The sequence below is a fragment of the Trachemys scripta genome, chromosome 1, assembly GCF_013100865.1.
Source record: "Trachemys scripta elegans isolate TJP31775 chromosome 1, CAS_Tse_1.0, whole genome shotgun sequence".
Taxonomy (NCBI): Eukaryota; Metazoa; Chordata; order Testudines; family Emydidae; genus Trachemys; species Trachemys scripta.
In genome coordinates, this window is record NC_048298.1 from 83,909,014 (window position 1) to 83,925,179 (window position 16,166).

Sequence of the window (16,166 nt, forward strand, 5' to 3'; positions counted from 1 at the left end):
TGGTAACCCTAACTTTGGCCTTGCGGGGAGCAGGGGTAAGAGCTGAAGGCTCCATGGCTTGAGCTTGCAGGACTGCATTCTATGCCTGTAGGCCAGCAACTTGGGCCTGCAATGTCTATAGGGCTCCCATTATGTCCACCATAGAGATATTGACTTTTGAAGAATCCACATACACTGTATAAGCCAGGGGTGGGCAGATTATGGCCTGAGGGCCACAACAAGCCCTTCAGACATTTTAATCTGGCCCTCCGGGGCTTGCCCCGCTCTGGCGCTCCAGTCAGGGAGCGGGGTTGGGGGCTTGCCCTGCTCCGCGCAGCTCCCGGAAGCAGCGGTATGTCCCTGCTCTGGCTCCTACACATAGGGGCAGCCAAGGGGCTCGGCACACTGCCCTCGCCCCAAGTGCTGCCCCCACAGCTCTCATTGGACAGGAACCATGGCCAATAGGAGCTGCAGGGGCGGTGCCTGCGGACGGGGCAGCATGCAGAGCTGCCTGGCTGCACCTGTGTGGAGGGGGGACATGCCGCTGCTTCTAGGAGCTGCTTGAGGTAAGCGCCACCCAGAGCCTGCACCCGACCCCCTCCCATGCCCCAGCCCTGATCCCCTCCTGCCCTCCGAACCCCTTGGTCCCAGCCCAGAGCCCCCTCCCGTACCTCAATTTTGTGAGCATTCATGGCCCGCCATACAATTTCCATACCCAGATGTGGCCCTCAGGCCAAAAAGTTTGCCCACCCCTGCTATAAGCTCTACTTCTCTTATTGTCAGTGTTGGGGCTGCTCAAACTTTCAGTAACCAGGACATGGGTGGTCATGCCTAGTGGTTAGAGTAGGCTGTCATAAACATACAGCTAAGGGTAGCATAAAATTCCTCTTTACCCTGTAAAGGGTTAATTCCTCTTTTACCTGTAAAGGGGAGGGATAGCTCAGTGGTTTGAGCATTGGACTGCTTATCCCAGGGTTGTGAGCTCAATCCTTGAGGGGGCTGTTTAGGGATCTGAGGTAAAAATCTGTCTGGGGATTGGTCCTGCTTTGAACAGGGGGTTGGACTACATGACCTCCTGAGGTCCCTTCCAATTCTGATATTCTATGATTCTATGAACCTGCGTGACACCTGATCAATAAGGGGAGAAGATTCTTTCAAATCTGTGGGGGAAGGTTGTGTGTGTCTCTCTCTGAGCCAGCCAGGAAACAGGGCAGGGGAAAATACATCTCCCTAGCTATAGCTGAACTAAGCATCTAGTCTTGCAGAAATAGTAAGTAATAGCAGAAAAGAAATGCATTAGATTACCTTTTGTTTTAGCCTGTGAATTTTCCCTGTGCTAAGAGGGAGGTTTATCCCTATTTTTGTAACTTTAAAGTTTTGCCTAGAGGGGGAATCCTCTGTATTTTTGAGTCTTTTGTTATTCTGTAAAGTACTTACCATCCTGATTTTACAGAGATGATTCTTTTACCTTTTCTTTAAATTAAAATTCTTCTTTTAAGAACCCGATTGATTTTTCATTATTCTTAAGATCCAAGGGTTTGGGTCTGTGTTCACCTGTACCAATTGGTGAGAATATTATTCTCAATCCTCCCCAGGAAAGGGGGTGTAGGGACTTGGGGGATATTTGGGGAAGGTAGAGCTTCAAGTGGCCCTCCCTGAATGTTTGGTTAAATCACTTGGTGGTGGCAGTGATACTAAGGTAAGGAAGGAATTTGTGCTTTGGGGAAGTTTTAACCTAAGCTGGTAAAAATAGGCGTAGGGGGTCTTTCATGCAGGTCCGCACATCTGTACTCCAGAGTTCAGAGTGGGGAAGGAACCCTGACACAGGCATTGGACCTAGTGGTTACTGCAGGCATCAGAGTCCAGGGTCAGAGCTGGAGTCAGGAGCTCAGGATCAGAAGCAGAGTCAGAGCTGAAGTTAGAGGTCAGGATTGGAGCCGAAGATCAGTACCGGGTTACCTGGAATGAGGCAAGGCTGGGTCCAAGGCAGGAGCAGGACTATGAACAAGGCAGGAGCAGGAACTATCTCAGCCATGGGCGAATGCTTTGAACAGCTGCTGAACTGCTGCTACTGTTGGGCTTAAGAGCCGGTTTGCTGACTCTTCCAACCAATCAGGTAGTGTAGTCAGTCAGACAGACTACTATAGCCCAGGTGCTTTCATTTGCTTGCCGAAAGACTGACTCAGCTACAGACCCTGATTCCTGACAATCATATTCTATTTACTGAGCAAATGGGAAGCAGATAGTATGTCCCAAAACAGAGATGTTTCCCTTTTTGGCATCACATGAAGTTGCTAAGATACAAAACTATGGCTTCCACGTTTTCATATATGAAGGACGATTTTATCTTTCCCAGATTCTTCCTAATTATGACATTTTATGGCTTGTGGGATATAGGAGGTCAGAGTAGATGATCATTGTGACACTGTATCCCATATTCTTCACAGTGATATTATTATGGCATAATTATGATGCATTTTGCATAAGACAGGTCACGTGAGATGTCATTGGAAAAGTTATGATTTGCTGAATATGATTATCCTATTTGTATGCATGCATATTTTTTGTATCTAAAGTTAGGAATACTGACTATGTAACTGTATTTCAAATGTGCTTACTTTGGGTGACACCCACAACTAGCCTTTCTGGTACAACAATGAAGAAGCCAGACAGTGCTGATGGGCCAACAGCAAAGACAATGGCTCCTTGAAGAACTTAGCCTTCCTGTAAACCTCCCCAGACAACCTATAAGTAATGGCTGCTATGACTCAGCAAGTTATGCCAGGGCATGTGACCAGGCCACATGACTGTGGACTCCATCTTGGGATGTCAGTGTTTTTCCACAAACTGAGTTTGGGACAAAGGGTTCCCGCCATACGCTAAAGCTATATAAGGCAGGGAGTGACATCATCCATTATTCTTCATTTGCCCACAACAGAACACCTCAGAGAAGCTCCTAAGTAAAAAGACTGAACTGGGGGAAGTTGGACCCAGGCTAAAGGGATTTCTAGCCTGTGTATGAAAAAACTGGGGATTTCAAGCTGCAAAGCAAGAGCAGTTTGTACCTTGAGAATCTGCCAGCCTGCTTGTATCATCAGCCAGGATGAGAATTTGCTAATTCATATCCTCTCTTTCTAATATCTTAAGCTTAGTTTGTGTTTTTGTTTATTTACTAGGTAATCTGCTTTGATCGGTTTGCTATCACTTAAAATTTATCTTTTGTAATTAATAAACTTATTTTATGCTTTAACCTAAACCAGTAAGTTTGGAGTGAAGTGCTTGGGAATCTTAGCTTACGCTGTACAGTTCCCTGTGCAGAGCAAGATGGTATAATTTTGGGTTTATACTCCAGAAGGGAGTGCATGCCTGGGAAGCTAGTGATTATCCTGGCTGTAAAGTCTCTGTTGTTGGTTCATGCAGTGGCTGGTCAGGAAGCCTGCATGTCCCTTCCTGTGGGAATGCTGATGGAAGTGTAGGACCAGGAGCAGGACTGCAGCTTGTCACAGCAGCACAATGTGAAAGGGAGCCCAGGCTGGCGGGTCAGAGGGCTCAGCAGTACCCCAGTTTCATGTAGCACCCTGGGGGGAACCCGTCACAATCGTCATGGTTCCTTCTGGCCTTAAAATCTATTCTGTTGCTCTCAAAACGTAGGCCTCTTTTCCTGCCAGTTGCAATAATTCTGTCACAGATGTTGAAGAGTCCTAATTAAGTTCCCTTCACAGCCATTATTAGTCATTCCTTCTTTTTTGCATGGATTGAATCTTCAATGTCAAAATCAAATAGGCTGAGTTCATAGACTGTTATTCAATTTTTCTTTATTTGAAGGTACTCCGAGGATCTAACTAGTTCTAGCTCTTAATTGAGTTTCTAACACTTTCACCCTGTTGACCCTTTTCAAATTATGTTCAGCAGTCAGAACATTTTCAGATTAGACCCTGTACTACCCCCTTGTGTAGTCAAGACATTTTCTGCTCAATATAACTGCCTATGCAGCTTAGTAACCACAACATTACTCTCTATTTTACCTTCTAATGGTGCCATATTAACATGAAGACTCAAGGAATACTTCCATGAACTCTACTACAGTCTCCTCTTTCAGGCAGATTTAGAAATTATGAGACCACAAGTTTGGGGCTCCCTGTCCCACCAATTATCTGATATTTTAGTCAGACTGGGTTATACATCAAATCTCTTCAGCCAGATTCAGCTGATGTAGTCACTGAAGAAAACAGAACTATGAACAATCACACCAGCTGAGAATCTGGTCTTTAATGCTATCTATTAGACAAAAGTTAATATTTTGAAAGCAGCATATCTGTTTTCCAAATAATTAAAGCTATTTTGCCTTGGGCCTATCCAAAAGTATGTTGTTCTTATGGAGCTTGAGATTTATTCCTCCATCCTAAAATGCATTACGCGGATTAAACAATCCTGTGAAATAGAACATGCAATATATATTTAGGATAAATTTTCAAGCTTAGGTGCCTAACATTACACATCTAAATCTACATTAAATCACCTAAATAAGTGGCCTGATTTTAAGGGTGCCGAGCAAGCAGGCCATGACTCTATATTTTTAAAGGTTATTATACTTTACCTTTAGACGAATGGATCTAACCTGCTTTCGGATGCACATACATCCTCCAACCTGCGCTGGTTCACGAGAACAGATCCAATAATTTTAAATGTTTTGTATCAAGTGCATGTCAATATTTAAAAACTACAACTTACCTCTGTCCTGATGCAGTTGCTATAGGTGATGGTCCATTAGGGGCACGTGGTTCTTCACAAGTACTCATTTCCATTATTACTTTATCCAGAGACTTGAAAAAAAAACCACAAAGAAATTTGGTACAAATTTCAATTTACTGCAGTAGATTAATAGATAACTTAGATACCTCATAATTAAAAAGTAGTAAGAACATTAAGTAAAAATCTTTCATATATATTCTCTGTCCATAACATTTTTGTAGAAAACCTTTAATAGAATACATAACCATTTACATTTTTGGACTTTTGTTTATACAGTGCTTATATCAGATATCATTTTTTTCTAACTCTCCTAAACTTTTGCGGTCATATATAAAAACTTCGTATACTTCTTGACTTCTAGTCAGGGAAATAGTTTATTCATCACACTGTAGTATATTTCTCAAAGGCTGAATTCTGAATGAGTATAAAATGAGGAAGACATTTGATTTTCTCTATACAGTCAGTCTTTCAGTGTGAAGGTTCACATAATATTAGCTTTTATGCCCTTTGAATTTTCTCTATAGTGTGTTTTTCTTTTCAGACATTTTTATTGGAAAGCGTTTGAAGCTGGTCTATTGTTGAAATGTATCAGTGGCCGCTAGACGTTTTGTTGATATCTTTAAAACATTTTGTATCTATAAGAAAATTGACAGAGATGAATTGTCAATAAATTTGCTATAATGGGTAGTTTTTGAGAATAAAATATTTAAGATTAATGGTCATCTTTGCCATTATTTTTCATTATTGAGGCTGGACTTCTCAAAAAGGAGACTAAAGGAGTGAGGCACTCAAATCCCATTGATATTGAAGGATATAATAAAATAGCACAATTGCACCTTGCCAAATAATTTAACAAATGATAAAAAAACAAACCCACTATTCCCAGGAAGAGACCATCTAAATGCAGAAGCAGTCTCTTTGCCCCCTGATATTAAAAACGGTCATGGTTTAAATTTATAATAACGGCTAAGGAGAATCCCTATTTTTAAAACTCAGTTCCTGCAACCTCTTTCCCTCTGGCCTTGGCTACTGTAACTTTGCCTCCTCTTAAATCCATTCAAAACTTTGCTGTTAAGATTATCTTCTTGGCCCATCGTTCTGACATCACCACACCCATTATAAGTCTCTCCACTTGCTCGCCATTTCCACCACAAATATAAACATCTTGCCCTTATCTTCGGTACAACAATTTTGCGTTGTTGTACTGAATGGCTCAATTATCTCAATCAGCCATTGCCTTCACGCTTACATCAGCTTTCATCTCCCACTCCTCCAGTTCTCCCATAAACACCTTTGCACTTTTCTTCCATGCTGCTCATTATACATGGAATGCCTTTCCTCCTCCCCAAAAATTCATAAGCTTATTACCCGATTCCTCTTTAGGACTCATTTACTATGATGCCTACAGTGTGCTGCTAGCTGATATGGTGAGCTGAAACTACAGCTAATTGTTCACCTAGCTCAATGAACAACAAACAAACCCCATAAAAACAAAAGAAACTCCTAATGCACACACAATCGTTTTATGACAAAAGTAAAAATAGAATTATCTAACTCAGCCTCCCTGCCCCTTCTGTTTGTTTCACTAATCTCTTAGGCCTTTTCTTAAAATAAGGTAATATGATCTTTGAAACAGGGACTGCATTTTACTATATGCCTGTATAGTACACAGCCCAATGGAGCCCCGACTTGATTGGGCTACTACAATACAAATAAACAATAGAGCTTGACTATGGGATTTCTCAAATAGATGCCTAATGCCTCCTCCCCATTCTCCACTAAAAGGGCTAGTAATCATTTTTATTTTAGAACAGAAAACTGCTACACAGAGTCTGTGCAAGAGTCCTCCTTGAAATTATTTTGCTTAACAAGTACAAATAGAAAGGGCAATTTAATTGTGAGCAAAGGCACTTAAAACATTTGCTACCATATTAAAAGATTGATTTCCTGAAAGCCTTTGTTTTTAACAAAAGACAATTGAGTTCTGGCAAGCGCACCACTAACTACTCGAGCTACCTAAATCATGTATACAGAGTATGCCAACTAACTGAAGGCTACTTAAGCTCAACCTTGCTGTGACAGAGTGCAGGGTGCAAACAGGTGAGCCTGCACTCTGATCACTTAGATATTAATTAGTTCCCCTGGAAAAAGCTGAAGGGGTAATTAGTCAATCAGGCTGGCTGAGTCAATTACCTCATAAGCCCATGGCTGACAAGAAGAGGCACAAGAAGGAAGTGCAAGAGGGGAGAGGGAGGAACAGAGCTAGCCAAGCCTAGCCACACAGAGGCTCAAAATAGGGATACCTCTGATTCCCTTAGGCCCTGGCAAGAGGGCCAAAAGCTAGGTTAACATTGTAAATAGACTGTTGCACGGGGATCATTGTGAAAAGAATGGCAGGAACTTAAAATAAAAGGACATAGTGAAGGCACAACCACAGGAGTCTGTGCAGTTTCTGAGGGGAGAAAGCAAGAGAGGAGCCTTGCCCAGTGATACTCGCCCTCAATTACACACATGCACCAAAAATAATGAGGTTGTGGTGATGTAATTGAGGGCAGAATTCGGCCAATAGCCTGAAGTGTCCCATCCTGGTGAATACATTGCTTTCTAGAAGAACCAGTGAGTTCCTGGTACATTCTATCATTGAATTATTAACTTTTCCTACCAATTCCCATTCATTAATCTGTTTGCAGGCAACTTATACAAATACTGAAGAAGTACCTCTATTAATAAACTCAGATGGAAACCGAATAATGAGAACCAGTGACTGTCAGCTAGTCTAGTTCTGGCTTCTCCAACCTCTCCTGAGAGGTTTGTAAGAAAAGAGATGGAGAACTGACAAATGGCAGCAATCCAGTTCTATTCATCTCCTAATTTTGTTGGGTTCTGACTACAACTAAAAACCAGGCTAAAGCCTTGGACATGTTTTAACTGTGTTGCAACTGGGTCAGGGGACAACCATGCTGTCACTGGGTCCCAGGGCTAGGTTACAGTCGTAGTGTGGAAAGGGCCTTAGAGAATAAAGTCAGACAAGAAGAAGGCAGGAACTTGCAATGAGACTAAAAGACAAATATCCATATTTCAGGTAAAGCTGAAATAAAAGAAATTATAGAAAAAACAGTTTTTCTAATGGGAATCAAGCAACAACCTAGAGACCCTTATCTTTTATAGGATAGGGATACATTCGTCAGAATGTTTTGCCATCTCCATCTGCTGGTAATCAAAGGACACACTGTACACACCAGCTAAGGTTTAAATTATTTCTAAATAACCTCAGGGAAAGTGTAAAACATTTTTTAAAAAGGAACGTATTTACAACTACTATCTGAAAGCCCACGCTATCAAAAAGGTATTGTGAGTCGGTATTGTCAGTGCAATAGCGCCCCTCTAAGCCAACCAGGGCATAGCCCCAGCTCACTCAGCTCAGTGGGGCTGTCAGTCTATTCTGGCTATCCCAGAATCTGGAAAATCCTCTCTGATCTCAGGTCCATCAGGAGAACTCAGCCACTCCACTGGGTTCCAGCTCAAAGCCCTCAAGCCGGAAAAGCAGGACCAGGGTTCACCGACTCTGACAGTGGCCTGAGCTCCTTCCTACCTTCCCCTGGGCCTCTGCAGGCTCTTCATGTTGGTCTGTTCATGCCTTGTTGGAGTGTTGTCTCTGGGCAGCTCTTTAGCAGTTTGCTGACAGGAGTTTCTTTCTCCAGCCTGCTCACTCCTCCCGTGGCCCCCGTGCCCTTCTGCTTCCCAGACCTTTTATTCTCCCAGATGCTGTGAGGCTACCAATTATCACTGGCCAACAGTACCACTATTAAACCTTTGACTGCTGAGCCCGTGTGGGATACATGTACTGCATGACAGGTATTATTTGCAAAGTCATGTGTACAAAAAGCTGAAAATGGCAGAAAACTTAAAAATTGGATTGTAACAGACTACAAATTCCAGTGATATTCTAAACAAAAGGAGTTCTTAACCATGCTTGTAGCTGTTTCCATCACTTCATACTGACTCAACAGACATTCTAGTCTTCAGAGTGATGTCTGAGGTTATTGTGCATGCTGGTTGTGTTGTTCTGTAGGTGGCTGTGGTTTTTTGTATATGAATTGTGTTATGGTGGGAGAGGAGTGTGGCTGAGAACTTAAAAATTGGACACTAAAAGACCACAAAACCCAGTGATGATTCAACCTGGTGCTGTGCTGAACAAAAGAAGTTCAGCTATGATTGTAGCTGTTTCCATCACTTCACAATGACTCAGACATTTTAGGCTTCAGAGTGACATACAGAATGTGATTCCTGGGTTCATTTCAGAACTTACCAGACTGATTGGATGGGTTTTCAATTTTGTCCACGGTATCTGAAAGATAAAACATTATGCTAAAGCAAATCAAACAAACATTGAAGAAAATACATAGTAATCAAGATATCTGTTTATCATTTTTATTTTCTAGATATAAACATAAAATTTACACTGAACTGCTTGACTTGCATGTGATCTTTTGAAGCTAGTACAAATAATAAATAATTTTGTGAGAGAAATATACATCATATAACACACAAAGTCGTGTGGCCACAAGGAAAGGTAGCTTAGGAGCTACTGCTGGCAGAAAGGAAAAAGGACCAAAAAAATGAATCTGTCTCTTTAATTCTGTGTTGCCAGAGACAAGAAAAGTCCAACCGTTTTTCACATTCCTTCCTTAAAAACAAAACAAAAACCCAATTTGCTATGTTACGATATAAATCACGATAGCTTGCTTTCTCAATTCCCATTCTAGCATGGTTTGGGAGAGAGGATAGTAGTAGGGTTGTGTATCACATCACTTCCTAGCAAGAAAGACTGAAGGAGCATTGTCCACTGGCTCCAGAGAGTTATGTCCAGTTTTCAACCAGAGTATGTCACCATAACATATGGCCTCTGATGGATGGGAAAGGATTAAAAAAAAAAGTGATACCAGATGAAAGAAAGCGGCAGAAAAAAATACAGAAGAGTTACGAACTGACCGGTCAATCACACACCTTATTGGAAACCAGAAGTATGCAATAAAAAGCAAATACTATACAGCACAGCACTGTGTTAAACTATTAAAAAATAAAGGGAAAGTTAAAAAAAAAAGATTTGACAAATTGTTTGTGCTTGTTTCATTTAAATTAAGGTGGTTAAAAGCAGCATTTTTCTTCTACATAGAAAAGTTTCTAAGCTGTATTAAGTCAACGTTCAGTTGTAAACTTTTGAAAGAACAACCATAACGTTTTGTTCAGAGTTACAAACATTTCAGAATTATGAACAACATCCATTCCCGAAGTGTTCATAACTGAGGTTCTACTGTAACACACAAGAACAAAGAACAATTAAAACAGATGGTATGACATAGCCAAAGGAAACTCCAGTAGCTTTCTCTGCAAAAATATATACTCCCTTGCTCCATTTCAAAGTGCGTATGAGGAAAATTCCACTTGGATAAAGAAAAAATAAATTAAATCACTGCTCATTTTCATTGCTTCGGTCATAGTCTTATGAGGGATAACAATTAAGAAAATTTTCTACTATCTAATGCCTCCATCTTCTTTTTATGAAACTGTTAAACACCTACAACAAATTTTTAACATTATGAAATTCAGAATTAGCAATTTTCAGACTTCTTGAAAATAAGTTTTAAGAAGGCAGAAAAGACGAAAAAGGGAGAAAGTCTTCCTTAATTACTGTTTCAACATAATAAAATGCTCACCCTAATAGCTGCTTTATTGCAAAAGACCTTGTTTATAGCAAGCCATGTTGGAAGATCCAGCATGTTCTGAAGCACCTCTTCATCCAACTCTAAATTGGTCAGCTGACCTTCCCCCTTTAGTGTGCTCAGATTGATCTTGTCAGGTGACAGGTTTTTGGTGAACCTAAAAGAGAATACGCATTAAAGCGTAAGTTAATGTCACATAAAGCAATTAGTTATCCATGTCACAGGTCACAATTTATATAAATCAGCAAAGTAATAAACTGAAAAGAACAGGCTTCAAAGTACAGTTTGACCTTAAAATTGACATGGTAAAAATGGCCCGGAGGGTTTCACTGTTATTTGTCCCTCAATGACTTCCATATCAAATCTGCTCGTTTACAAGTAAACAAATGGACTCAACAATTAAGATGTGTTCTTTCTGGCTTGTCTGTCATCAGGAATAAAGATTCTGTACCTAGAATTTAGCTAACAATTCTTTTGACATTGTATGAGCCAGAACAGAATCCAGCTCATTCTCCTTTGAACTGTTTTGGCTCTGTAGGGCTAACAGGAGAAACACTAGTGAAAACGTATTTTTTCCTTAAATAAGCAGATATGACTATGAATAAACTCAGGTGGCACATCTTTAGAGTAAGAAGGTTTTATTTTTACAAAGTCACTTTTCTGACTTTATTTGCACTTTAAGCTTGACAAAAATCTTGTATAAATTATTCTTAAAATATTCATTAGGGTTTAATTTCAGAATTTATCAAAAACATATGGTAGAAACTGTTTTGTTGCATAGGATTCTGGTGTATTTACTATGTAGCAATTCAAACACAGGATTATAAATCCTACCATAAGTGCTTTTTTGTCAGAGTATACTTTGAAGTGTCATGATCCGACTACACTGCAAGATCTTCTGTATATTTTTAAAACTGAGAAATCTCAAAGATGACACACATACTGTACATATTACTATTTTATTAAAAGGCATAATAATTTACTTAAATCAGCATAACAGCCCATGTGATTGTGCCAATCAGCGCATAGCCTAGTGATGTATGGCAAAACTGAGGGGTGCTTGGCGAAACTTACCTATCTACCTAAGTTCTTATATCACACGTATCACGTTTTATCTGCTTTGCTGGATCAGAGCCTGAGTGCCTAACTTTCTGCCATAGAAGTTTGTTTTTGATTCACAACCTGGACTCTCATTTTACAGCTTCAGATAGTACATCACCACGTCCACTGAATGTGTTTTGGGTCCTTTCAGTAGCAGATTGTCACTTGTCGGTCTTTGCCAGAAGGATGGGGAAAACATTCTAGGAATCACCACTTTGCTGCTGTGTCCATGCCAGGTACAGCTCATATGTTTTCTCTGAACAGGGAGAGACTGATTCCTAAGAAAACTGTCAGGTTCTCTGTTAAGCTAGGGGTTTGTTTGTTTGTTTTTTTCTTTTCATGCTTTTTTCCCACTAATCTCCAATTACTGCTGAAAATACCTGGCAGTCACTTTCCCTGTTTGATTGTTACATCATGTTCTGGTTTCAGAGTAGCAGCCGTGTTAGTCTGTATCTGCAAAAAGAACAGGAGTACTTGTGGCACCTTAGAGACTAACAAATTTATTAGAACATAAGCTTTCGTGGACTACAGCCCACTTCTTCGGATGCATTGGGGGTATCAAAATTTATAAGCACATTACCCTGCTTAACAAAATGCCCAACACACAGTCAACAGTTTAAGTTTCCTGTTAGGGACATGGGATATCATAGAATATCAGGGTTGGAAGGGATCTCAGGAGGTCATCTAGTCCAACCCCCTGCTCAAAGCAGGACCAATCCCCAACTAAATCATCTCAGCCAGGACTTTGTCAAGCCTGACCTTAAAAACCTCTAAGGAAGGAGATTCCACCACCTCCCTAGGTAACCCATTTCAGTGCTTCACCACCCTCCTTGTGAAAAAGTTTTTCCTAATATCCAACCTAAACCTCCCCCACTGCAACTTGAGACCATTACTCCTTGCTCTGTCATCTGCTACCACTGAGAACAGTCTAGATCCATCCTCTTTGGAACCCCCTTTCAGTTAGTTGAAAGCAGCTATCAAATCCCCCCTCATTCTTCTCTTCTGCAGACTAAACAATCCCAGCCTCTTCTCACAAGTCATGTGCTCCAGTCCCCTAATCATTTTTGTTGCCCTCCGCTGGACTCTTTCCAATTTTTCCACATCCTTCTTGTAGTGTGGGGCCCAAAACTGGACACAGTACTCCAGATGAGGCCTCACCAATGTCAAATAGAGGGGAATGATCACGTCCCTCGATCTGCTGGCAATGTCCCTACTTATACAGCCCAAAATGCCGTTTGCCTTCTTGGCAACAAGGGCACACTGTTGACTAATATCCAGCTTCTCGTCCATTGTAACCCCCAGGTCCTTTTCTGCAGAACTGCTGCCTAGCCATTCGGTCCCTAGTCTGTAGTAGTGCATGGGATTCTTCGGTCCTAAGTGCAGGACTCTGCACTTGTCCTTGTTGAACCTCATCAGATTTCTTTTGGACCAATCCTCTAATTTGTCTAGGTCCCTCTGTATCCTATCCCTACCCTCCAGCGTATCTACCACTCCTCCCAGTTTAGTGTCATCTGCAAACTTGCTGAGGGTGCAGTTCACACCATCCTCTAGATCATTAATGAAGATATTGAACAAAACTGGCCCCAGGACCGACCCTTGGGGCACTCCGCTTGATACCAGCTGCCAACTAGACATGCAGCCATTGATCGCTACCCGTTGAGCCCGACGATTTAGTCAGCTTTCTATCCACCTTATAGTCCATTCATCTTGCCCATACTTCTTTAACTTGCTGGCAAGAATACCGTGGGAGACCGTATCAAAAGCTTTGCTAAAGTCAAGGAATAACACGTCCACTGCTTTCCCCTCAGCCACAGAGCCAGTTATCTCATCATAGAAAGCAATTAGGTTAGTCAGGCATGACTTGCCCTTGGTGAATCCATGCTGACTGTTCCTGATCACTTTCCTCTCTTCTAAGTGCTTCAGAATTGATTCCTTGAGGAATCCTTGTCTTCTTTCTTATTTTCCACACTCCCATTTTTGTGTAATTTGCAAATCATCATTACTGATGATTTTATGTTGTCTTCCAGGTCATTGATAAAAGTGTTAAACAGCGAAGGGCCAAGAACCAGTCATGTCACTCAACCAGGCATCATAACCACATAGAATCCCACCACTGCCTACCAGTTTAAGCACAACTTTATATTTTCAAGACTAAGAAGAATGCAAGAAACAGTTTTAGATTCACTGATTTCAAGGCCAGAGGGGACCATTGTGATAATCTAATCTGACCTTCTGTAGAACTTCCCCAGAATAATTCCTAGAGTACATCTTTTAGAAAAACAGCGAATCTTGATTTAAACATTGTCAGTGATGGAGAATCCAGCCTGACATTTGCTATATTATTCCAGTGGTTAATTACTCTCACTGTTAAAAATGTACACCTTATTTTCAGTCTGAATTTGTCTAGCTTCAACTTCCAGCTATTGGATCAAATTACACCTTTCTCTGCTAGATTGAAGAGCTCATTGTTGAACATTTGTTACACAAGTACAGACTTCTAGACCATAATCAAGTCACCCCTGAAACTTCTCTTCGTAAAGCTAAACAGATCAAGCTCCTTGAATATACCACTATTAGGCATATTTTTTATCATTTAATCATTCTCATGGCTCTTCTCTGAACCCTCCACCCCAGTTTATCAACATCTTTCTTGAATTGTGGACACCAGAACTGAACATAGTATTCCGGCAGCAGTCACACCAGTGCCAATGCAGAGATAAAATAACCTCTGTATTTCTACTCAAGATTCCCTTGTTTATACATCCCAGGATCGCATTAGCTCCTTTGGCCATAGCATCTCACTGGGAGTTCATGTTCAGCTGATTATCCACCAGGACCCTCAAATCTTTTTCATAGTCACTGCTCCCTGTGAGGGTTCTCCATCCCGTAAATATGGCCTACATTCTTTGTTCCTAGATGTATACTTTTACATTTAGCCATATAGAAACACAGTTTCCTTGCACCCAGTTTATCAAGCAATCCAGATTGCTTTGTAGCAGTGACTTGTCCTCTTTGTTATTTTCCACTCCCCCATTTTTGTGTAATTTTCAAACTTTATTACTGATGATTTTATGTTGTCTTCCAGGTCATTGATAAAAGTGTTAAACAGTGTAGGGCCAAGAACCAATCCCTGTGGGACCCCACTGGAAACACACCTTGATGATGATTCCAGATTTGCAATTACATTTTGAGAACTGTCAGTTAGCTAGGTTTTATTCCATTTAATGTGTGTTATGTTAATTTTATATCATTCTAATTTTTTAATCAAAATGTCGTGTTACCAAGTCAAATGCCTTACAGATGTCTATGTATATTACATCAATGCTAATACCTTTATCAACCAAACCTGTAATCTCAACCCCAAAAAACTCAAGTTAGTTTAACAGCATTCATTTTCTATAAACCCATGTTGATTTGAATTAATTACGTTAGCTTCCTTTAATTCTTTATTAACTGAGTCCCATATCAGCCACTCCATTATCTTGCCTGGGATAGATATCAAGCTGACAGGCTTCTAATTACGCAGGTCATCCCATTTACACTTTTTAAAAATCGGCACATTCGTTTTTTCTAGTCTTCTGGAACTTCCCCAGTGCTCCAACTGAAACCCATTTACTTAGAGAGATGTGTTTTGTTTTTTAAAGAGAGAGATTGTTCATTCCTTAAAGATTTTTTTAAAGAGATTTCTTTTCTGAATATGTCAAGTTTGTGATTACCTAGCAACTTCATTTTTTTTTAAATGTAGATAAACCTAGACAAATTGCTTCTGGTTGAATTATAATTTTATTTCTTAGTTATTTAATAACTATTATTCAGAAACAAAACCTGGAGCAACTGTAAAGGTGACCACAATTATTTTCAAGGTTATGAAGAGAAGCTTACTCACCCTGTGCAGTAACTGTGGTTCTTTGAGATGTGTCCTTATGGGTGCTCCACTCTAGGCATGCTTGCATCCCCTGTGCCTCAGCATAGAGATTTTAGGTAGCAGTGTCCGTTCGGCTTGCACATGTGCTGTCCCCATCTCATGCCCTGCACCAGGGTTATATAGCGCTGTAACGGGCGAACCACCCTCAGTTCCTTTCCTGCCACAAAACCCATTGGAATGAGCTCGGAAGCAGAGGAGAGGAGAGCGAGTAGTGGAGCACCCACGGGGAACACACCTCGAACAACCACCGTTACTGCACAGAGCGAGTAACCTTCTCCTCTTCTTCGAGTAGTGTCCCTATAGATGCTCCACTCTACACGACTCTGAAGCAGTACCCCTAATGAAGGGGTGGGGCTTCAGAGTTAAGTTAAGAATTGAGGATAAGACATTAGAGACAAATATGGTATTGGATGCTGAATCGTGAGTAACTGCATAATGTTCAGCAAATGTATGAGCAAATGTGGCTCTACATATTTCTGTGACTGGAACATTCTGGAGGAAGGCTATGTAAGGTTATGTAAATGACAAGGAATCTCGTGGAGTGAGTTCATACTCTAGAATAAGGTTGAAAATTCCTCTACTATCCCTGTGAGACCAATAGTGGTAGGAAATGCAGCTCAATATCCATCTAGAGTCTCTTTGGAAATTGAGGATCCCTTAGATCTGTCCGCAATGGAGAGAAATTG

The 16,166-nt window shown here is 40.9% G+C and overlaps 1 protein-coding gene across 7 annotated transcripts in view; it reads right to left on the minus strand.

Moving 5' to 3' along the window:
- Positions 1–16,166, minus strand: part of UHRF1BP1L (UHRF1 binding protein 1 like) — an 81,133-nt gene that overhangs the window by 41,479 nt on the left and 23,488 nt on the right. For all 7 annotated transcript variants that reach the window (XR_004646118.1, XM_034773509.1, XM_034773489.1 and 4 more), the window contains 3 exons: positions 10,449–10,611; positions 9,041–9,079; positions 4,711–4,802 (listed from right to left, as the gene is read on the minus strand). Coding sequence is in view for 6 of the 7 variants with exons in the window: in XM_034773509.1 (XP_034629400.1) it covers positions 4,711–4,802; positions 9,041–9,079; positions 10,449–10,611 (294 nt within the window). In the remaining variant the exon portion in view is untranslated. The remainder of the gene's footprint in view (positions 1–4,710; positions 4,803–9,040; positions 9,080–10,448; positions 10,612–16,166) is intronic.